Source organism: Balaenoptera musculus, chromosome 3 (assembly GCF_009873245.2).
Source record: "Balaenoptera musculus isolate JJ_BM4_2016_0621 chromosome 3, mBalMus1.pri.v3, whole genome shotgun sequence".
Lineage (NCBI taxonomy): Eukaryota > Metazoa > Chordata > Mammalia > Artiodactyla > Balaenopteridae > Balaenoptera > Balaenoptera musculus.
In genome coordinates, this window is record NC_045787.1 from 109,622,070 (window position 1) to 109,645,532 (window position 23,463).

At 40.8% G+C, this 23,463-nt stretch overlaps 1 protein-coding gene and 1 pseudogene across 1 annotated transcript in view; one reads left to right on the forward strand and one right to left on the reverse strand.

The window, feature by feature from the left end:
* The first annotated feature begins 3,827 nt into the window (after positions 1 to 3,827).
* Positions 3,828 to 23,463, forward strand: part of HSPA4 (heat shock protein family A (Hsp70) member 4) — a 42,333-nt gene continuing 22,697 nt past the window's right edge. The window contains exons 1-4 of the mRNA XM_036846292.1: positions 3,828 to 4,175; positions 14,541 to 14,598; positions 16,464 to 16,604; positions 18,467 to 18,589. Coding sequence (XP_036702187.1) covers positions 4,069 to 4,175; positions 14,541 to 14,598; positions 16,464 to 16,604; positions 18,467 to 18,589 — 429 coding nt within the window. The 5' untranslated portion in view covers positions 3,828 to 4,068. The remainder of the gene's footprint in view (positions 4,176 to 14,540; positions 14,599 to 16,463; positions 16,605 to 18,466; positions 18,590 to 23,463) is intronic.
* Positions 21,707 to 23,308, reverse strand: LOC118891940 (annotated as a pseudogene).

Below are 23,463 nucleotides of genomic sequence, written 5' to 3' on the forward strand. Positions count from 1 at the left end.
TTACAAGGAACATGAGCTTAAAGAAAGCAGTGGTGTAATTGTAGGAGGCCACTTTGAAATCGGAGTTTTAAAAGTTATACAACCTTGGACAAGCTCTTTAACCTCATTCAGGTCTGTTTTTTCATCTTCAAAATTGGAAAATAACACCCACCTAATGGGTTTGCTGTGAGGATTAAATGGATTATGATATCCAAATCACTCAGCACAATGTCTGGCACATACTGTAGGAGCTAGAGATGAAGTTATTACCATTATTATTGAGTTGTTAGAGTTTTAGAGTTTAAGAAAGGAGCGCTGGTTCAGCTAAGGGCGTTGGTCCACTCACTGTGATATCAGGGAAGCCAGAAAACACCATTATCTGAGTTTGTAGCTTACTTGTGAAGCAAATGATTCCAGAACCTGCTCCAGAATATAGGACAGGATTCCACTGGACACCTGGCAGGGAAGATTATGAATTCCCAACTGACTGAGAAACTTTTGTCTCTTGGTAGGCAGGCTATGAACACTGTATACTGAAAACAAACAAACAGAAACTTTGCTAATTGCTTACAACTAAATTTAATCATTGTATCAGAGAAAGGCATCTAACAACTTCCTTCTAAAATACTCAAGATGCTCTGCTAAATGAAAAGAACTTGTGCTACACCCATGGTGCCTTTAACATTAAATATTCTGGCAACTTTACTGCTTCACAATCGATTCCTGGAAACTTGTTCCTTTAGATTCTTTGGAATTCTTAAATAACCTTTTCTGACTTCATTTATTTAAATATCCCAGAATAGCCTCTTGAGCTATAAGTTTGATGATCAAGGACACTATTTTTAGCAGGATGAGTGCTCTCTGTGACTGATGTTATACTTTATTTTGAGAAGGACAAATTGTTCAAAAGATTGATAGAACCAATGGTATTTTAAACTGAAAGCAGTGCCAAGGCAAATAAGGCAGGTAGGTATGAAGTTGGAACACAAAAAGATAGGGATGTTTTTTGCCAGTTTAGCTAAAGGCTGGGGAGGCCTCCCACAAGATGGAAGGCAGAGACAGAGTCCACAGCCCAGGCATAGTGATCTTTTAGGTAGTTTAGGCACTTCAGCATAGGTCAGGCTTGTTACCCAAAAACTGGGTTCCCTTCTTGGTGGGTGTTGAGCCAAAAGACACAACCAAGCCAAAGATCGGGAGAAGGAAGGATTTATTACTTGCAGTTAGAAAGGAGAACACCGGGGATCTTTCCCAAAGCAGTGTCTCCCTGAACAGCAAAACTGGGGAAGTTTTAAGCCAAGAGTACGTGCATATCCATGAAAGGCCTTGTGTGGTATATGCATATTCATGAAGGGGCTTGAGCTGAGGAGATTTTAACATTGAACTGGGACAAAGCTTTAGGTGATTAAAGCCACAAGGGTCAGAAAAGATCAACATCATTCCATCCTCCATCTGGGTGGGGGCCTTAGCTCCTGTAGAACTTGAAGATGTGTATCATATTATGTACATCCCTTGAGGAGGAACTAGGACTCTGTTTTATTGCTGAACTACTGTTTCTTGACTGCTTTTCCTTTGTTCCTGCATTCCCTCACTTCCCTTACGATCATTAATTACTGAGACCTGTTCAACAGCAAGCATTGTGGCCAGGCTTAGATCAAAAAATGGCTTCGGCCAAATATGGCTTCTCTTATGTCAAGAAAGCCATGCCTGGTTCTCTTTCTCCGTGGACCCCCTACCCTATCTGTTTACAGACTGGCTTGTTTGCTCAGTGCTTAATAACCCAGAGTAGACAGATGGAGACAGGACTCTGTCATAGGTAAAGCCAGTAACATCTTTGGTGTTATTGATATCCTCCTAGGTGGGAGAAAAATAGGAGATAGAGGAAGGAAGGTCAAGTACAATTTTTCTTTACTTTTAAAACTGTGGTAAAATATACATAAGGAAACTTACCATTTTAACCATTTTAAAGTGTACAAATCAGTGGCATTATGTACATTCACACTGTTGTGCAACCATCACCACTATCCAACTCTAGAACTTTTTCATCATCCCAGACTGAAACTCTGTACCCATTAAACAGTAACTCTCCAATCCCTCCTACCAGCCAGCCCCTAGTGACCACTATTCTATTTTCTGTTTCTATGAATTTGCCTATTCTAGGGGCCTTGTGTAAATGGAATTAGTCAATATTTGTTTTTCTGTGTCTAGCTTCTTTGACTTAGCATGATGTTTTCAAGGTTCATCCATGTTGCATTGTGTTAGAATTTTGTTCCTTTTTAGGCTGCATAATATCCCATCATAGGTATATACCACATCTTAAAAACACATTCATGCATCAGTGGACATTTGGGTTGTTTCCACCTTTTGGCTATTGTGAATAATGCTGTGAATATGGGTGTACAAGCATCTGTTTGTCCTTGTTCTCTTTTTCAAAGGCTTTTTCTTCCTGCCTCCACACCTCCTATTACAGCCTCAGGGAGCACTCAGTACTTGTTTTTGAAGACAAAAACAGGTTTGATTTAGCCAAAATGTGAGAACCGTGTGGTGATTAGCAAGTTTAAAGGCACCCAACGTGGGCTTTGGGCATTGCTCCTGGAGACTGAGGTGTCTTCTTAGGCAGTAGGTGTCAAATAAAATTCGTATTTTATGGCAAGACTAGAAAAATTTAAACAAAAAATTTTCTCTGCCCTTTCCCCTCCGCTCCCCCATGATGTGTGGACCAAACTTGCCACCACGTACTGGGACCCCATTTACCTGTCTAGCTACTCTTGTACTGGATTCAAGTTTTGTGGGGTTGAAGCTTATACAATGCTGAAGTATTTACAAAGTAAATACTTAGAATAAGACATCACATCAAATTACTGGAGACATGGAGATTCAGATTCCCTGTTTTCTGAGGTATCTTTAAGCGATTTATCAGAAATGCTCATTACAAAGAGTTGCTTCCCGATTGACAGCTGGCTTCCCCTCCACAACTGGAAGCCACCGTAACTCTCAGCAACCCCTTGCTCTCCCAGGTGCCCATGCAAGTGAGGGGTCCTGATGATTCGCTAGCTTCATTTCATCCTGCCACTTACCAGCTGGTCTGAACGTACCGAGGAGCATGTCATCTACCTCAGTGTCTCTTGCATCCAGCTCAAGACATGTGCTTAGAATGGGTTGGAGCTTGAAAGGCTTTAGTGCCGTAGGCTCCTCAGTCTGACCTAAGGACAGGAGTGGTTTAGAAATCGGTGCGACGAGGCTGAACGAAAAAAACAAGGCGGTGGGCTTGAGGGTGGAATCCTCCCCTCCGCCGCAGAGGGCGCTGTCTTTGACTTTGACAGAGACCTACCTAAGACTGCTGAAGGCCGCGTTCCAACGGCGGCCTTCTCTACCCACCAACCTACCCCAAGGAGAGGAGATGAGAGACGCCTCTGGACTTTGAAGATTAGTTTGCGCTCCCATTTCCCAACACAAGGTGTGGCGTAGGAGGTGCCACAACCGGATCTTCCTTTGAGATAAAGAAAAAAGCGGAAGTAGGACAAAAGCGCTTCCTCAGTATTTTGCATTAAACCGGCTCTCCTACTTTCTTCTGGAAGGGGAGGTGCTCCACTGCTCTTTGCCGCCGCACTTAGCGCGGCAGCGGGGTCCATGTGCATGCTCAATGACCAACTCCACCTCCCAACTGTCTTTCGGCGGCCCTGCCCCTTCCCAGGTTCTTGGGCCTGGGAGTGACGTACACTTGTACGTAACTGGGGGGGGGGGGGCGAGGCCTCGGGAAGAAAAGCAGCTGAGCCGGAGTCTCGCGAGAACGTTCCCCCTCAGTTCTCGCGCTGCTTCTTTACTCTCGTCGCGACGAGACCTTTCGAGATCTTCTCCGCCCCCGCTACCGGCGCCCAGGCTGCGGCCGCTGAGCCGGAGCCGGCCTGAGTAGTGTCCTCCGCTGTGGCCCTCCTTCCAAGAACCTAGGCGCTTGCGTGGCCCTCCGCACGTCTCCCACTAGCCCCGGTTCCCTGGCCCACGCGGCCCGCTTTACGCACGCCAGCCCCGCCGGGGTCCGTGTCTTGTCTTGCCGGCCGGACCCGGGCTCGAGCCTGAGCTGTAGCCGGCGCCATGTCGGTGGTGGGCATAGATCTGGGGTTCCAGAGCTGCTACGTCGCTGTAGCCCGCGCCGGCGGCATCGAAACGATCGCTAATGAATACAGCGACCGCTGCACGCCGTGAGTGTGGGCCAGGGTAGCCGCGTGCACTGGGGGTGGGGGGGTGGGGTGGGGAGGTAGCGCTTGCTCCGGTCTGTGACCCTCGCGGCTTGGGGAACGCGGGCCGGGCAGTCACCTCCGTTCCGAGCCGAAACTCCGGTGGGTAGTGGACCCCCACTGCGTTTTAGGTCACTAGGGGCCGCGACCTCCCGTGTGGGTCTGCGCAGGGGCGAGGCCTTTTTTCTGTGGCCCGCCGGCCGAGCGAGGGCTCCGAGTGGGTACTTGGACCAGCGGAGGCTGTGGGTAGGAGCTGGAGCGAAGGCAGGCCCGGGATGTGGGATGGACCGAGATTCTCTTTTAGAGGGCACATAATAGGCCCAGGGCGTACTGACGTCTCTTCAGCCCAGCACAGAGTTGGGAGCTTTGCACACAGCAGGAGCTTAATAAAAGTTTAATTGAACCGGTCTGGCGTCTGCCGGCAGGCGGTAAGACAGTGCAGAGGCCAGAGTCCCACGTGAGTGGGGGGTGGGGTGGCGCCCGGAAGAGAGGGAGTCGGAGCACCGGAGATCTCCAGATAGGGTTGGCACGGAAAGATATAGAAAAGGATTTAATAAAATCGATGCCTTTTGGATACCTTTGCATTCACTTTGGTTTTTCACGTCGCTTCAGTATATTGAACTGAATGTTGGGTCATTCTCTGCTGTCATTCTTTGCGCACCTACCCCTAACAGCGTTCCGCTTTCACGGTAATACATTCCAACCAGGGTGTTGGCTGCAATTGTTAATGAATGACTCAGGGGCTCACTTTGACTTTTAGAACCTATGGTAAGTTATGGAGCCAGTATAGACACAGCGCTAAGAAATCATGACTCACCCAGGTCTTTCCTTGGATAGGGTAAGAGTCTTTTGTACATAGAGACACCTATGTACATTGTCTTCCTCTTGGCCAGAATCTTTTTAAGAAGTTTCTGTTATTTGCTAGGATCTCATTGTGTCTCATTAAGGGCCTCTGTTTTAAGGCTCGTTTTTCACCCTACCTTTTGTTACACTTCTTCAGCAATTTCTGGCCAACTCGATTGCTCCCTATACCAGACTGATCTTTGCTACCCAGAAGGCTGACAACATTTCCCTTAAACTTATCAAATTTCTATCCCTTATTTTAGACCTAACCCATGTGCTTCCCCCAAAACCCATCCCAGATCCAAAACTACAGTTTGATGTTCCTTTCTCAATTTTATTTATAGTTTTTTAAAAAAAAATTTATTTATTTATGGCTGTGTTGGGTCTTCGTTTCTGTGCGAGGGCACAGTGGGGGCCACTCTTCATCGTGGTGCGCGGGCCTCTCACCATCTCGGCCTCTCTTGTTGCGGAGCACAGGCTCCAGACGCGCAGGCTCAGTAATTGTGGCTCACGGGCCTAGTCGCTCCGCGGCATGTGGGATCTTCCCAGACCAGGACTTGAACCCGTGTCCCCTGCATTGGCAGGCAGATTCTCAACCACTGCGCCACCAGGGAAGCCCCTATTTATAGTTTTTAACTAATGAGATATAATTCACATACCATACAGTTAACCCTTTTAAAGTGTACAGTTTGTTTTTAGTGTAGACACAAAATTGTGCAACCATCAACACAATTTTAAAACATTTTCATCATCCCACAAGAGAAACCCTGTACTCATTAGCAGTCACAGCCCAATCCCCAACCCTCCCATCTTCATAGTTTTTAACAGTGGGTCTAATTTGTATTTCCAGGGAAGTGTATTGTACAATGAAGTTTTTAAATATTTAAGCATTAAGTTTCTATTTGTTACTGTTTTCCTCTCTGGATGCTAGTTTGCTTCATCTGTAGAGATAGTTTTCCTCAAATTAAGAGGGCTAGAGCACTGAGTTAGGCATGTAACTTTTTGGTCTTTTCCCAGCTAGAATTGAACATACTTTAGCTCCAAAAGTAAGAGAATTCCAGATATTGGAATGAAGTGTTCCTGTCCTTTCTTTTAGACTCTTATGCCCCCTTTTCTCCTTTAGACAAATAGTAACTACAACAGTTTTACAATGAATCTCATTATTTGGAACTGAAAGAGTTGTTTCAGAAAAGAATTTAATCTTCCCAGATCACAGTTAAATTTGTCCCAAAGACTGTTTGATGCGTGACCGGATACACCATGTAATTGTGATAAGAATATCTGTTTAAATACTTAAAAGTAATTTTCCTTACATGTTCCTATATTTCCCGGGAACTTAGAGGGATGCCATACATTCAAGTAGTTTTTGAACTATGATCTCGATTAGCTTAGATTTCTGTGTTGGAGTCTTTGGCTAAGTAGAACATGGGGGGCAGAAAGGTTGATTTTTTTTTTTTTTTTAAAGCAGTGATTATGGAAGAATGGGTTTATATCTCAGAGGTACACAGGGAGTGTGACATAGGTTTGTTTTAGTGTGAGAGTGGAATGAGATGCAGGTTCTGGAGGGTTGGGTATGGTGAAAGTAACTCATTTAAAATTGTGGGTGCAACAGCATTTGAATTCCATTTTTGAGGAGCCAGTTGAGTCTTACCTAGAAGAAACCCTTGCTTTCCCACCAAATTTAGGCTTCCTTTCATTTTAGCAGATAATGAGTGCTTCTAATATGCCAGCTGTTGTGCTAAGCACTGAAGGTACTCTGATAAACAAGTAAGATCCTGCCATCATGGACATGGCTAGTGGAGAAAACCAGATGCTAAACAAATATGTAATTGCTGACTGTGGTAAAGGCCCAGATGGGAAAGTACGGAAAACAATGATGGGGACCTAATTTAAATTGGATATGGGGTGGTGATGGAAGGTGCTTCTTAAAGAAGTGTCATTTAAGGTGAAACCCAGAGGATGAGTAGGGTTTTACCATGGAGGTTCGTGGTGGGAGCGAGGAAGAGTTGTTCCAGGCAGAAGGAATAGCAAGTGAGGAAGAACTGAGGTATACTTGACAGACTGAGAGGATTATAGTCACTTGAAAAAATGCTGTGAATTGAATCTGCAGAGGAGTTAGGCAAGGCAGGTTAGATTATAGCAGGGCTTTGTAAATCATGTTAAAGATTTTTATCTAGGTGCTGTGGGAGGTGATCCAATTGATATTTTAAAGATGTGATTGGCTTTTTTGTGGAGAACGGATTTATTTGAGAAGGGCAAGAGAAGAAGCCGGATGATGCTTAGGAGGATATTGCAATCATTTGGTCCACGTGGGAGTTTATGTTGCTCTCCACCAGTGTGGAAGCATGGGAGAAAAGTGTGGGCGGCTTAGAGATAAACTTTGGAGTTTTAAATTATGAGTGTCGTGTTGATATTTCATGACCATAGGCTTTGGAATAAGATGGAAAGCCTATTTTTATATTTAGTTGGATTATTACCGTAGAAAGAGTACAACCTTAAAGCTTCTTTGGAATAAAAATGTTAATGGACTGCCAAACGTTACAGGAGTTAGTTGGGCCGTACTGTACAAAATTTATAGGGTAGAGATGAGTTACCTAAGAAGATAATTCTGTGTATGAATAGTTTATGTTATCATTTTCATGGACTTAGTTCCTCATAAAACAGTATATTAGGAATTTGAAGAGATGAAATTGTCTGTTAATAACTGCCCTTGAGAGCAAAAGCTGAAAGTAAGGTGGGTTCTGGCTAACTGGCAGATTAATATCTGATACCTTATTTGTGCAAGAAAAGTGTTCCTCTATGGAGTGAATATCTTTACACGTTGTAGATCTAGGTAGAGTGTCAGGATGACTGGATCTTTTGGGTTCAGTGAATAGGAAAGCTGATTGGTTAACTAAAGCTTCAGACTGCTAACACTTCTCATGTCTAATTGAGGTTATCAAAGTAGTTTCTTAGACTCATTTAAGAACTAAAATACAACTTTGTATATAGAATTGGTAGGTGTAATCTACAGGAACTTTATGTCATCAGGTTCTAAATTGGGTTTCCTAAATTAAAACTTTTTCTGACTTAATAAAATACTTGTTTGCTTTAACAACAACAACAAAAATAAAGTGCTAAGTAAAATTGTTTCCTCTCTAATTATTTGCTGTTTGCTGTCTATCCTTGCATAACTTTTTCTAGACTTCTACAAATATATGTGGGGGCGTGTGTGCCCATATAAACAAATAGGATCATACTGTATTTTGTAACTATTTTCTTTCACTTATATTTTAGACATCCTTCAGAGTCAGTAAATATGAATTTACCTCCTTAAGTACATAATAGTCCACATTATGGCTTTAACATGCTTTCCTCAGATGTTCAGGTTGTTTCTAAATTTTTGCAATTAGAAATAGTCTTCAACAAGTCTTTTATTTTTATGTTTACATGTTAATACTTTTATTTTTGTTGGATAGATTTCAAGATGTGAAATTGGTGAAAGGATATATATGCTTAAAATTTCAGTACCTATTGCCAGAATACTTTACAAAAATTTAAGGGATTAATTTACACCAGGAACGTAAGTGATTTCTCTGTTTCACTGGGGTTTGTGAGGATTATGAGTTAAAATTATATAAAATATTTAGCATAGTGCCTGTTACATAGTAAATACTGCCCAATTATTTGCTCATATTGCTATTATTACCTTTTTGTATTTTTTATTAATTCTCTTTATTCATGGACCATATATTGGGACAGTAAAATGAAATCTATGGAAGTTTGCCTTTAGGGTTTATCAAATATGTAGCTTTTAATGTGTAAATCTTATTGACTCAGGAGTTTGTGGTTCTTAAGGAACTGCATATCTTGCTAGTATGAGTTGTTTGATCTGTTCGATATCAACTGTTTTGGGTATTTTCTAGTTCTGGGCTAAGGCAGTGACCATGGGGTACTCTGATTAACCTAATAACCATTTCCATGCCAGTTTTGCCTGCTTCTCTTATTTGATAGTCTAAATACTATTGTAGGTTCTCTGAAAAACTCATTTTCTTATATTGTATAAGAAATTAGAGTCACAGCTGTCTGAATATCCTGAGAGTGGTCCTACACACACTTATAAACATGAAACTGTACCTTTTAAGGATCTGTGCTGGTTGCAGCTGTTTATAACATCCTATCAGAATATGCATAAATGTTTGGTCAGTGGTATCTTTTACCCAGGAAAGAGAACAAAGGCTATTCTCTGGTTTAAAAAGATGATTATTTATAGGACTTAAAGATTAGAACAGAGAAGTCTTGAACTTGATTTAAATTAACTTTGTGTAATGTCAGCCTGTAATTTGGAATGGAGGAAAGGTAATATCAGTCAAGTAGCAAGTGTCTTGAGTACTGCCGTTTTTAGCAGCATTAACTTGACCTTGTGTAAAGTATAGAGGAAGTGTAAGATAGAGTCCTGCTGTGGAGATGTAATCATTCTAGTTGGAAATATGAATGACGTAAAGCAACAGTAAATAGAATAAGAATAGAGAGTACAATTATGCGCAAGGTTATTAAATATAGACCTTAATTGTACAAGTTCAGAGGACAGGTCACATCTGTGGGGGATGGAGTGATAAGGAAAGGCAAGAGTGGGACTTGAGCAAACAGGATTAGAAAACATGAAGAAAGGATTGGGACAGTCTGCGTGAAGGTATAGAAGTAGGAATAAATCTAGAGGGTTTGGTAGGCAGTACAAAAGTATGTATGGGGACTAACCTGGTGGTCCAGTGGTAAAGAGTCTGCCTTCCAGTGCAGGGGTTGCGGGTTCGATCCCTGGTCATGGAACTAAGATCCCACGTGCAGTGGGGCAACTAAGCCCACGCGCCACAACTACTGAGCTTGGGCGCCTCAACGACAGAGGCTGCGTGCTGCAAACTACAGAGCCCACGTGCTCTGGAGCCTGCATGCCACAACTAGAGAGAAACCTGCGCGCTGCAAGGAGAATGCAGCCAAAAAAAAAAAAAAAGTATGTATGTGTGGGACTTGGAGTTTGATAGTCCTGATTTTGAATCCTGAACTCTAGTACTAGTTATGTTTCTGGGCACATTAACTTGCCTTTATTCAGTTCTTCATTTACAAAATTGGGTCAGTAATAGTTCTTGTCTCAGAGTATTTGGGAGAATCAAGTGTAGAATGCTTAGCACACTGCCTGGCGTATGAAGGCTCAAAAATGAAAGCTGTGGGACAAGGGAGCTTGACCTGCTTGGATGAAAGAGAGGCTTCCTGCCATAGATAGGGATTGCATGCAGGCTATGTGAAATTTTGGAATTTCCTGGTGAGTGGCAAATAGTATCAATACATATTTCCTTTAAATATCTTGTTCCCTGTCCAAATCCTGACAGAATCATTCAGCCACTGAAGATTTTTTAGAGTGTTTGTTGAGGAGAAACAAACTTAATGGGGGTATTTAGCTTCTCTTTTTAAAAGAATTACTTAATTTAGGGGGGCTTCCCTGGTGGCGCAGTGGTTGAGAATCTGCCTGCCAATGCAGGGGACACGGGTTCGAGCCCTGGTCTGGGAAGATCCCACATGCCGCGGAGCAACTGAGCCCGTGAGCCACAATTACTGAGCCTGCGCGTCTGGAGCCTGTGCTCCGCAACAAGAGAGGCCGCGATAGTGAGAGGCCCGCGCACCGCGATGAAGAGTGGCCCCCACTTGCCGCAACTAGAGGAAACCCTCGCACAGAAACGAAGACCCAACACAGCCATAAATAAATAAATAAATAAATAAATAAATAATTACTTAATTTATTAGGATTGCATAACAGTATTTACCTAAATAGTAATGGCCATCTCTGGTGGGAGGGTGTTGGTTGTGGAGTTACTGATAATCCCTATTTTCTTTTTTATACTTTTCTAATTTTCTACGATGAGCTTGCACTGGGAAGCACTGAATAGGTTCTAGCGTTGGCCCTAAAATGACGTAATCTTTTTGGGCCTTTTTCACATTTAAGTATTAGATTTCTTTAAGTAAGGTTTTAGTTTAAAAACCCCTTCAATTTGTGCTGTTTAACATATCTACCCTCATTCAGTTGTCCTTTTGAAAAGGAAATGGTAGGACTTTTTATTCCTCATGATTTTAAAGATGGCTGAGTGGGTTTTAGTGGATAGTTTGAGAAGGTGAAGCACAATTTTCATAGCAAACTAGTTGGTATATTTTTGGTTTGTTCTGTTTTTTTTTTTTTTTTTTTTTTTTTTTTGTGGCTGTGCCATGTGTCTTGTGGGATCTCAGTTCCCCAACCACGGATTAGACCCAGGCTATGGCAGTGAAAGCTCAGAATCCTAACCACTAGGCCACCAGGGAACTCCCTAGTTGGTATATTTTTTTGTATGAAACTCAGACCAAGGTTTCATTGGAGGTTTAGTAATAGCTAATGTTATTTATGATGTGCCAGTCTCTGATAAAAGTCCTTTAAAAGTGGATCAACAAATTTAATCCTTATAACAACCATATTAGGTAGGTGTGGTAATTTCCCCCATTTCAGAGATGAACAAATTGAATTTCAGAGCAGTTAATTAACAGGTCACACAGCTAGAAAGGTAGAGAAGGGATTCAGACAGACCCATACTGTCTAATTCTAGAGCCTGAGCTCTTTTTACTGTACATGTGTTCAACTCAATCAAATTGACCATAAAGTGGAAAAGCTAAGGATTCCTTTCTTTAACGTACTAGTTGGCTTGTTATAGAACTTTTTTTAGAATGTAAGCATTATGTAATAATATATTAATGATTTTCTATAATATGATAAGAAAAGTGTGAATTCTGCCCATACTTTGTAAGAGTTATGCCTTGTTTGAGGTGTAATTGCTATATTATGTGGTGAAAATTGATGTTCCATTAGTGACATTTGATTGCTTTGTAAGTGGTTGGGAACTGTTTGTAGTGTGTGCATATGTAGACGAATAAAAGGATGAATAATTTGAACTGAGACAAATTTTTATTTAGCTTTTCAAGATATAAGAACCATTTCCTATCTATTACTTCTAAGGCAGATGTAGATTTTAAGAGTAAGTAAAAATGTTAACTGACTTCAAAGAGAATATTACCTAGAGTAGCTCTGTACAGTAGAACATTGTGTGATGATGGAAATGTTCTACATTCACATTGCCCAAAGTCCAGTAAGTTTTAAGCCAAGTCTAATAAGTTTTAAGAGGTAGAAACAATTTTTACTTGAGAGGGATTGGGAAGGCATCACAAGTGTGTGATATCTCTGGAGAATGAGTGAGATTTAGAAGGACCAGGGCATTTCAGGTGGCAAAAGTGGTAGAGCAAAGCAGGAGGATTGGAAGACTATTTGACTTGTGTTGGGGCACTGTGTGCTTGAGATTACACCTGGAAAATGGGGGTGGGGTTGGGATTGTGAGAGGCCTTAGGTTCTACATTAAGGAATCTGGACCCTATTTGCTGGTAATGTTTTTGTTTGGAAGGTAATTAGAAGCAAGACAGATTCAGAGTTACCAAGGTAGAATAGGAAATTAACCCTTCAACGGACATACAATAAAGTTGGGAACATTAATTTTTTCGTTCTTAGAGCTAGTATTGTTTTGAGGAGATGAAGGCTTGAAAACAGGGCTGCAGGAAACAATGGAAGATAAATAATGTTGGCTTTTAGTTATGTTGGGATTGAGGTATTGGTGGGATGCATCTTAGAAATTCAGATCTGGTGGCTTTTAGAAAGATGTAGGTTTGCATGCATAGGCTAGAAGGAGTGGACAGGGTGAATGGAGTAGGTAAGATTACGGTGGGCAATTTTCTAAAGGGCTGTATGGGCTGTAATAGGGGAGACATTTAAGTGGTACTTAGGAATTTTTTTTTTTTTTTAAAGTGATAGGTGGTATATTTGCAGAAAGGCTGAGCTTGACACCTGTGCTCTAGAGGGGCTACCCCCCAGCATGTTCTAGGCCCATAGAGCTTAGGGTTCATAGGAAATCTGATGAAATCCCAGGCTGTGTCATATTGATACAGGGCATAGCTGCCTGTAACTGCTCTGGGAGATTGGCTCACAGGGATTCTTGCACCATTGGTTGGAAAGGGCCACTGAGGCACAGAGAGGCTGAGCATTCTGCCAGTTTGTACAGGGCTGGTAAGTTTATCTAAGTAAAACAGTTCTACTTAATTAATAGGTCATCTAATGTGGTCAGATTTGGACCAAGGCAGTATGGCTGCAGAGCTCTTATTCTTACTCATTCCACTAAGTTCGAAGAATTAGGGGTCCAGGGAGGATAGAGAGAGGGTCAAAGCTAGCTATAGTGTAAAGTATGGAGAAACGATCTATAGTCCTGACTCCCATTGCTTTCAGATTGTATGACTGGGGACAAATTTACTTATTAATACCTTTTTGGACTCAGTTTCCTCTCCTATAAAGTGGGAATAAGATAGGGTGCTTATGAGGATTAAATGAGACAGTGCATATAGGCAATTTATGCAGTCATTATTATTAAGTAGGAGGAAGAGAAGGCTTTACTAACCTGAGGGAGAAATGGACTCTGGGAAGAGCTTTGTCTTTTGGATTTTTTGGGGGTGGCATGGGTGAATTTGATCTTATTTTAGCTTGAGAGAAATCAGCTACTGGAAAGGGAGGTGACAAATATATGCAAGGTTCCAGAGTGAAAAACAGGGGGAAGCATAGAGGCCATGGTAGCAAAAACATCAACTCCAAAATAACTGACTTTTTAAGCTTAAACAGTGTTTTAAAGTGTTTATACCTTTAAGCAAGTTTCAATTTTGCTTTCTAAAATAAGCAGCATATAGATCAAACCAGCAGGCAGTATATGAATTGATTTGGAAGAATGTGTTCAGAAGTGGGAATGAAGTTCCTTGTCAGAAATTGAGTCTTTAAAAAAAAAAAAAAGAAATTGAGTCCTTGGAAACTAGTTCTAGAAAAATAACTTTTTACGTATTCAGTATTTACAATAGGACAAGAGTTGTTTTCAGGGTTTATAGACCATTCTCTTAGGTGAAGTTATGAGCTGTTCTAAACACAAAGAACATTTTATTGATGTATTGATAGGGTATACTATTTTATATTGGAATTTTGAACACCAGACTTGAAGAATTAGAGGATAGTGGAGACTAGTTAGTCCACCTCTCTCCAGTATTTCAGACAGATGGTCATATCAAACTTGTACTTCAACATCTAAGTGACGAACTCCTATTATTCTAAGAAGCAGTGCATTCCATGGACAGTTTACTCAGTAGAAAGGTCAAAATCATAGACTTACTGTGTGCAGTTAAAAATAATAGGGCTTTTCGGCTAAGACTAAAAAATCTTGCCTGCTTTTTTTTTGCTGTGCTGTGAGGCTTGTGGGATCTTAGTTCCCTAAACATGGATCGAACCTTTCCCCCGCTGCAGTGGGAGCGTGGAGTCTTAACCACTGGACCGCCAGGGAAGTCCTTGCTTGCTTTGGTTTTGGATGTAATAATTACAGTAAGGTTTGATGCTTAAATGTTTGTTTTGTCTTCTAGGGCTTGCATTTCTTTTGGTCCTAAGAATCGTTCAATTGGAGCAGCAGCTAAAAGCCAGGTAGAATTTTGTTTTTCCCTAAAGTGACTTTTTTCTGTGGTTTGTCTATCCTTCCCATTCAGCAAGTATTTCAGTGCCCATTATGTGCCCAACACTGGGAGCCCCTGGGTGTACAATTGAGAGAGATGAACCTGATCCTTCTTATGTACTTGAGTGAGAAACAAATAGCTTTTTAAAATAGCATGAACATATATAATCTGTTTAATGCAAAGTGCTAGGATGTATTTATCCAGATATTGTTTAAGCAAGGTTTGCTTGTTCCTGGGTATTTTATTTTTTTAATTTTTTCCTGGGTATTTTAAATGCTCGTTAAAGTGTCTTGTTCTGTTTTCATCTTACTCATATTTAAGGTCAGTGTTGATCAAGGTTTTCAAGGAAGGAAAACATACTTGTAGAAGCACACTTATCATTAGTTTACTTTTAAACCAGGAACCTGACATATTTGCTGGTTCCTCTGTAACCAGAGCAGCAGAACCTGAAGAGTTCTATTTTCCTGAGTGTCTGAGGTTGCTATAAAATTAAGGAGTTGCATGTTAGATGTTTTAATAGTTCAATCTGGAGCAACGTATAGGATGAATAACTGTCTCTTTTTCTGGACCAGGCAGCACCTAAGATTTATAAGCCCGAGAAAATGGTGCTTGGCCAATTTAATTAAATTGGGTGTTTTATAATCTCATTTTCAGAAAGTTCAAGATGTTTTAGGAGACAGTAGATAGCAAGTACAGAGCTGTTTTGAAACGTCTTTCCTTCTAAAATTCCAGTGAATTCTTCCTGTTTTTAAACTTGCTTTCATTATTGAGAATAGTTATTGTACTAAACTGGCTGCCTAGTACTAGGTTGACGTAGTTATTGTGATACTGAGTTTCTACTTGGCAGCTTACTGAAACAGGGCCTGACTTTGGAACCCTCATATTGTTTTACAAAAGAACTTCTGTTTGTGCCTTTTGACATTCCTGATGCAGAGGAGCTCTGCTGTTTTTCCTTGGGACTTGTTGCACTTCTGCACTGGGAAGAGGAGCCTATAAGTCTTAAGCAGAAGTTCATTCTTAAATTTTTTGAATGTCCTTTGCCAGCATTTTTTCCCATAAATTATAATACTTTATTCTAGAGAAATTAGAAAATATAGATGTAAAAGTGTAAGGAATTTGGAAGTTAGCATACTACCATTATCCAAAAATCTTAATGTGTTAATATCTTAATGTGTAACCTTTTGTACTCTTTCTAAGCATATAAATGTTTTTCTCCCCACCCCAAGAAAGTGACATCATATCATATAGATACTTGTCTCCAGACTTCTAAAATAATCTTAACCATTGTATGGATATGCCATAATTTATTTACCCATTCCCCTGTCATTTACCCTCTAGGCTCTTTGCAGTTTTCTGCTGTGATAAATAATGCTCTGTCAGTTTATTTGCATTATCTTTGTGGGCTTAGTGTCATCTTTTTTTCCTTTATGGTAAGTTTTCTTCAGTAGAATAACTGAATTGATACATACTGCCAGATTGACCCATGGAAAGTTCCAATCACAAACTACGGGTAATTTTTAAAAGATAAAAATTATTTTATGTAAATGTTTGTTAGAAGTTTAAGAACAGAGAATACTTTTATAAGGGTAATGACCTGTCTTCATGAGGAAGTAAGGCAGTCTGGGCTCTGGTCCTAGCCCTGCATGTGACCTGTACAGGTCCCTCACTCCTCACCTCACAAGCTAGCAGGCATTGTTCAGAAAGGTTTAGTGCTGAAGAAAACTAACTCAGAAGGAAAATGATTCTAATTTAACCCTGAGATTGTTGAATTTTTTTTTTCATAATTTAATTGCTATTAGTCTTTCCACCCTTTGACTCTGATACTCTTTTTCTTAGGTAATTTCCAATGCAAAGAACACAGTCCAAGGATTTAAAAGATTCCATGGCCGAGCATTCTCTGATCCATTTGTGGAGGCAGAAAAACCTAAACTTGCATATGATATTGTGCAGTTGCCCACTGGGTTAACAGGTATAAAGGTAAGGTTTTCAAGATAATACCTTAATGATTGAAATACAGTATTTTATGTTATCAGGTCATTGTACATTATACCATTCTACTTTCAAGTTGTAATGAAAATGGTTACAAATGCTTTGGAAAGTCTTTTGCTAGTAAAGACCATTGGCATTTTTTGAATAATCTGGATTTTATTTGGGAGCCATAGGTGGCACTGTTAATAGGGGTTGGACAGATAGGTGGTAATGATGTGAAGTTAACTGCCATTGCTACTTGTCTTGTTGACTAATGCAGCAGTCTTGCTGGTATGATTTTAGTGAATGACTTCCAGAAGAGCAGGCAAAGAAATCAACGCTTTAAAGTCACTGCCAGATATGTGGTCATACTCTTGACAGTAGGATTGGAGAGGTGTTGTTCTTTTGGGGAAAAGGGAGTTTAGTCTTTGCTATCTCTGCAACATCTAGGAGAGTCTCTTTGTGAAGCATGCAGTGAACTGATCATGCAAAAAAGATTAGAGGCTGAGGGATGGGTACGGTGAACACATCTCTCTCTTGCACTCAGGTGATAAGAGGAATCCAGAAGGGTATTTGAGCTTTTCAGGCAACTGAGTTTAGAGAGAGGAAATGTGGTGTTTGAGACACCCCATTTGGAGAAATAAGGATCATGGGAACAGGTTCAAAATCCAAGAGATGATGAGAATTGTGGGGAAAAGGTAGTTAATTGTGCCGTTGTAGCTGAGAATTCACTTGAATTTGGAAGTGAAGATTTTTGATAACTGAAAAATGATCACTGGGTTTACTTATGGTATTTTCAGCAATAATTTTAGAACAGTTTGAATGGGCCTAATAATGGATAAATATGGAGTGCAGAGGAGGAAAAAAGGAAAGGGAGCTGAGGAAATGTGGGATACTTACAGTCAAGAAAGAAATAGGATGGGTATTGGCAGATTTAGTCAGAAGCGTTACAAGTGCCAAAGGAGAAAGAGACTAGGGAGAAGACCTGGGAACAAGTGGATCCAAGTATGAGCTTGGAGGAATTGATGAAGACTTAAATGAGGGAAGAAGGGGTAGCTTTGAAAGAGGCTCACTGGGAGGGTTATTCTCCCATCTTTATCATGCAATAAAGTGAGACACTGTTAAATTCTAAACCAGAATAAATTATGGTTGGGCTGGGGAGTGAGAAGGTGGTGTTCAAGTTGAGTTGGAGCAGGAACTAAAAGAAGAAAGTGACATTTTCTGGTCTGGGTTGTACTTGGAGAGTATGGGCATGTGGAATAGGACCTTACCTTACTTAGGCAGTCTTTTCAACAGTTAAAGTTTGTAACTGTTGTCAAAGTTGCATACCTTTATCCCGGTGTAGGATATCTTGAAGCTTTGTTTGTCGTTTATTCTTTAATTCAACAAGTATTTATTGTGTCAAGTTTGTCCTCCGTGTTGGGGCTATGACAGTGAACAAATCTGACAAAAACCATTGCGTTAGATTGGATCCTAATTGGGACGATGATCATAAAGTCAACACAGTAAACAAAGTAAAATACACACAGTACGTCAGATGGTAAAATAGTTTCCACCACCAGATCCCTTTATGGAGGAACAGTGTGGGTCATAGTGAGCTATACCAATTTGCTTCTGCCCAGGTAATTGTCTTCAAGTTTTGTTGGTGGTCACAACGTACCGTTTACATAGTGGTCCTCATCTCCAGGTATCATGCTTGACAAGCATGTTAAAAAGCTAAAAGTGACCTTCAAGTTATTTTCGCTTCTGAAACTAGCTTTCTTAATTCCTTCCTGAGTTAATGTTCCATTGATGATTTAGAGATTATTCATTTTAGGTTTTTAGGACATGAAGAAATATTAAGTTTAGATCCTTTTGTTTTTTTATTGCAGGTGAAATACATGGAGGAAGAGCGAAATTTTACCACGGAGCAAGTGACTGCCATGCTTTTGTCCAAACTGAAGGAGACAGCAGAAAGTGTTCTTAAGAAGCCTGTCGTGGACTGTGTTGTTTCGGTGAGTTTGATCCCTACACATTATTGGGGTCTTGCATGAAGAAGCAGAAAGAAGAAAGCTGTTAATTGAAAATAAAATTGCTTTTTGTCTTAGGTGGTAATGGTTATTTTAAGACTTTATCAAGCTAGTTCTCATATTCTTGAATATTTTTTTCTGCCCCTTAGTTTTTGCTCATGATTCTGTTATTCTGTCTGTTTAAAGGCTTATCTCTAAGCCCACTTCTTCCTGGATTCTTTCTAGCACCTAGCATAGTGCCTGGCACGTGGTAGCCACTTGTTTGTTGAATTAGTTGAATACTCTCAACTAGAAATACTGTTTTTTTCTTGATTTCTATCTCTGTATCTTCGCTGTTTTTGTATCCAGCGCTAAAGGCAAGGCAGCAGTAGACTTCATCTTGTCTTTTCCATTTCCCTCTTTAGACAGAAGCCTGGCTGTTTGTAGCTTTGTGCTTGTAGTATGGTGAAGTCCATAGGGACTGTTGAAATTTGGGTGGTTGTATTGGCCTTTCCAATGAATCTCCTCATTCTGCCGTTGTTATCTGATATTTTAGCTCTTTGGCCTCCTTTGCCTTTTTAAATTTTTATTTATTTTTAAAAAATTTTATTGAAGTATAGTTGATTTACAATGTTGTGTTAATTTCTTCTCTACAGCAAAGTGATTCAGTTACACATATATATGTTCTTTGCCATTATGGTTTGTCACAGGATATTGGATATAGTTCCCTGTGCTGTACAGTAGGACCTTGTTGTTTATTGGCATCTTTTGTCTTAATTTTGGTGCATTGGTTGGCAAAGCAAGGACTGTTAGGTGGCTTATTTCACCTCACAGTTTTTTGACTGATGGATTCCTTGGTTCTTGTCTATCTAGTAAAGTAGTACTGACATTTGTCAGGAAGAATTGGCTTATGGCTCATAACCCACATTTTGGGGATGCAAAGAATAAGAATGCTACTTCCCTTAAAGAGCTCAGATTCAGTACAGGCACTGTATTTCTTAGATGGTTTCTGCCTTCCCCCAGATGTCTGTTGGACTTTGAGATTTGTCCCCATTTCCCCCCATCTACTGCCCTAACTTTTTTTTTTTTTTTTTTTGGTTGCCACGGGAATTCATTATTTATTCTTTTTTTTCTTTTTTCACACACACACACACTGTATTTTATTTTTACAAGAGATAAATAGACTGACACCAAGCATTGTACATGGATGACCGCAACAAAAGCAACAATGATTGCAATTACCAAACATGAAACACACTCTTACTATGTCATAATATTGACATTCAGTCCAGTAATCCTCCACTGTAACAGCTCCTTTTACTGCCCTAACTTTGATTCTGAATTTTGCTCCATGTAGAAGTAAAATTTATGTAAAATGGCAAGACTGCCTGAGTGGCTTTTCCAGCTTTTGGGATCAAGTTAAAAGGTGATGAATTAAGTTATGTGTTGGGGGTCCTCAAGAGTTTTGGTGATTTGATAGGAGAATTTACAGGACTCAGAATAAAGCCATATTCACGGCTAAGATTTATTATAGTGAAAGGATGCAAAGCAAAATCAGTAAAGTGGAAAAGTACATGGACAATGTCTGGAGGAAAGCAGATACAAGCTTCCAAGAGTCACCTTCCATTGGAGTCAGACCAGAAGTGCTTAATTCCTCCAGCAGCAAGTTGTGACAGCACGTGTGAAATGTCATACACCAGCGAAGTTCTGCCTGAGCCTTGGAGTCCAGGATTTCTATTGGAGGTCATTCACATAAGCATGTTATGCCTTGCATGTACCAAAATTCCAGACTTGCAGAAGCAAATTAAGTGTAAAGCATAAACTACATTGTACAAACAGTTTAGGCACAGTGAGCCACTCTTATAATTTAGGGAAAATTTTCTGTTGATTTAGGGAACTATTTATCATTCAAATTCCTAGATGCAGAAAAGGGCCAACCTTGCCATTGGGCCTAAGGATAGTGGTCTCTGGCCTCTGTGTGAACTCTTTTCTGCACAGTCTTCTCTGCACAGTCACTGCTCTAGCTTTTGGTACTATGGTATATCTGATTGCTATGTAAATAAGGCCTGGGTGGATTTTGCTTTATTTATAAATTGATTATTGTTAAAATATAAGCTTTATTTTTGGGGGAAGGTAATAGTAGCCCTCATGTTCAAATCAAATCAAATGTGTAAAAGGGTATATGGGAAGCTTTAGCACATCTGTTACCTAGTAAGTAGATTTTCCTTCCTAGAGGTTACCAGTTTTACCACTTTGTTACAGATCTTTCCAGAGGTTTTTATGTACCCAGGCAAATATGTATAGGTCCTTTTTTACTTTCGTTTTTCTTTTAGTATATTTTGGACAATTTACCTTATATATGTTCCATAGCAGTAAAGAGGTGCTTCGTTCCTTTTAGTGCAGCAGAGTGTCGCAGTTTATGTGTACCATAATCTGTTTAACTAGTCTCTTTTTGTTGGACATCCAGGTTGCTTCCAGATTTTGTTTTTTTTTTTAATTGCGAAGAATACTACAATGAGTAAACTTGAACAAGTATCATTTTGCTCTTATGTGATAAGTCTGTAGGTTATAGGCTAAATTCCTAGAAGTGCAATTGCTGGGACAAAGGATATGTGTATTTTAAACTTTAACAGCTGTTGTTTAATTGCCCTTTAGAGAATTTGTGCTGATTTACACTTATATCAGCAATGCATGAGAGGGCTTGTTTGACCACAGCCTCACCAGCACAGCTTATTGGTGTATTAAATAATTCTGATAGCTAAATAATGGTAGCAAAGTGTGTGTGATTTTAATGCTGATATTTTACTCTTTAGGTAAACTAGAACATTTTAAAATTTATGAACCATTTTGTATTTCGCTTTTTGTGAAATGTTCCTATCCTTTCCTCATTTTATTTTGAGTGTATGGTCTTTGTTTTGATTTGTAGTTGTTCGAATATTAGAGAGATTAACTCTTTGCTGTTTTATGATGTGAGTTGCAAATATTTTTCCCCATTTGGTCATTAGAATTTTTTAATGAGTCAAATGTATCAACCCCCCTCCCCGCCTTTTTCTTTTCTTTTCTTCCCCAGCAAAACATTCTCTTATTTTTATCTCAGCAGATGTTCTCATTTGGCACCTGACATCAAACCAAAGACCTTAGTTCGGTGGGCTGAGACCATTTGTAAACTTAATATTTCTAAGTCTCAGTGCCTATGAGCATCAGAGCACCTGCCCTCCCTCTGATCCCTTAGGGGTGCCTAAATCTGTCTCAGGTGTGCTAACAGTGCTGGCCACAGGGTGGTGGAAAAGTCGTGGCACTGCCATCTGCTGGGATAGGAACCCAAGCTGCGCCTTGAAAGCAAGTTCTTTTCAGGTCTCCAGATAGGGTCCCAATTATGCTTATTCAACATACTCTTGTCTGCCTGGGCTGGAATGAAGAAAGGACCATTTTCCCCAGTGGCACAGGAGAGGATTCACAAGCTGGTTTACACTTTTTAGAGCTCAAGCATCTAAGGAAGTCTTGTCTTGGGGGCTGGAGCAGTGCGCTCCCAGGTCAGTGCTGCTACCCAGGGGAAACCCCAAGTCCAACTTGGCAGCCTTTGCACAATGGGTACTTTCCCAGGATCCATGAAAATATTCAGGGCTCATCAGAACATTTTACTTAAATGCAGTTTACAACTGTCAGAGGAGTTCAGGACTGTCTGGCCTGGGACTCTTATCAGGATCTCATTTTAGGATTAGTTATTCAAAGCATGAAATAAGGGGGAATACTTTTTTTTTTTTTTTGCCATACCATGTGGCATGTGGAACTTCCCTGACCAGGGATCGAGCCTGTGCCCCATGCAATGGAAGTGCGGAGTCTTAACCTCTGGACCACCAGGGAAGTCCAAGAGGGAATACATTTTAAGGATCGAGGCTGCTCTTTGTAGCCCTGCTGAGGCAACTATTTGACATGATCAGTACAGAGAAAAGTGGGTACTCAGCAGGGCACAGCTGGCTTTCAGACCCAGACTTCTTCAGTGGTGTGGTTGAAGAGGGACTTCAGCTTGGGCATTCTGTCAATAGCTTATCCTCTGCAAGGCTGGTTGACCCAGCAGGTGCAGATCAAGAGCAGCTTCAGGAGAATGAAGACCAGAGACTTGATCAGGTCAAAGGAGAGCTCATTTTATTTTGAGTGTATGTTCTGGCATAACAACATCTTGAAAATGAACTTGAGGCTAAGAACTCTAAGGACGCAGAAAAGGCTGAGCATGGCCAGCTGCTTCTCTCCGCCCTGGAAGAGACGCACGGAGATGATAGTGGGGAAGTAGGTGCTGAGCCTGTTAGCGGCGAAGAAGGGCACAGACACATTTCACCAGGAGAGGCTGGGAGCCAGGCTGTCCACACGCAGGGTCAGTAGCACAGAGAACACCAACAGGGCCAGCCAGGTGCTAGAAGATCTTGAAGGTAGTGAAGCCCAGCCACTGTTGGCGAGAAGAGCATCACGCAGGATGAGCGAGCCAGGGACAGCCGTACGTCCCACCCACCGGGCTGCGCCTCCAGTCCCCACGGGCCTCACTGATGTCTGCTGTTGTTGCTGCCAGGCGAGCGAGAGGCAGCGAGCAGCCCTGCCCGCTGCAGCCCTTGGCCCAGGTGTACCACTGATCTCCCGGCCCCGGCTTGGGACCCAGCACTGGCCACCAGTGGACTCCCACCTTGACCTGCCGGTTCTTTTGGGTTTTGTGTTATATTTAGAAAATCCCATCTTTTCTTTGACGGTAAAGATTCCCTTTTATTATGGTACTCATGATTTTTAAAAAACATTTAAATTTTTGATTTGAAATATATTTTGGTATTAGGTGTATAGTAAGGATACAACTTTATTATTTTTTCTGTATGGCTGTCCATTTGTCCCAAGAC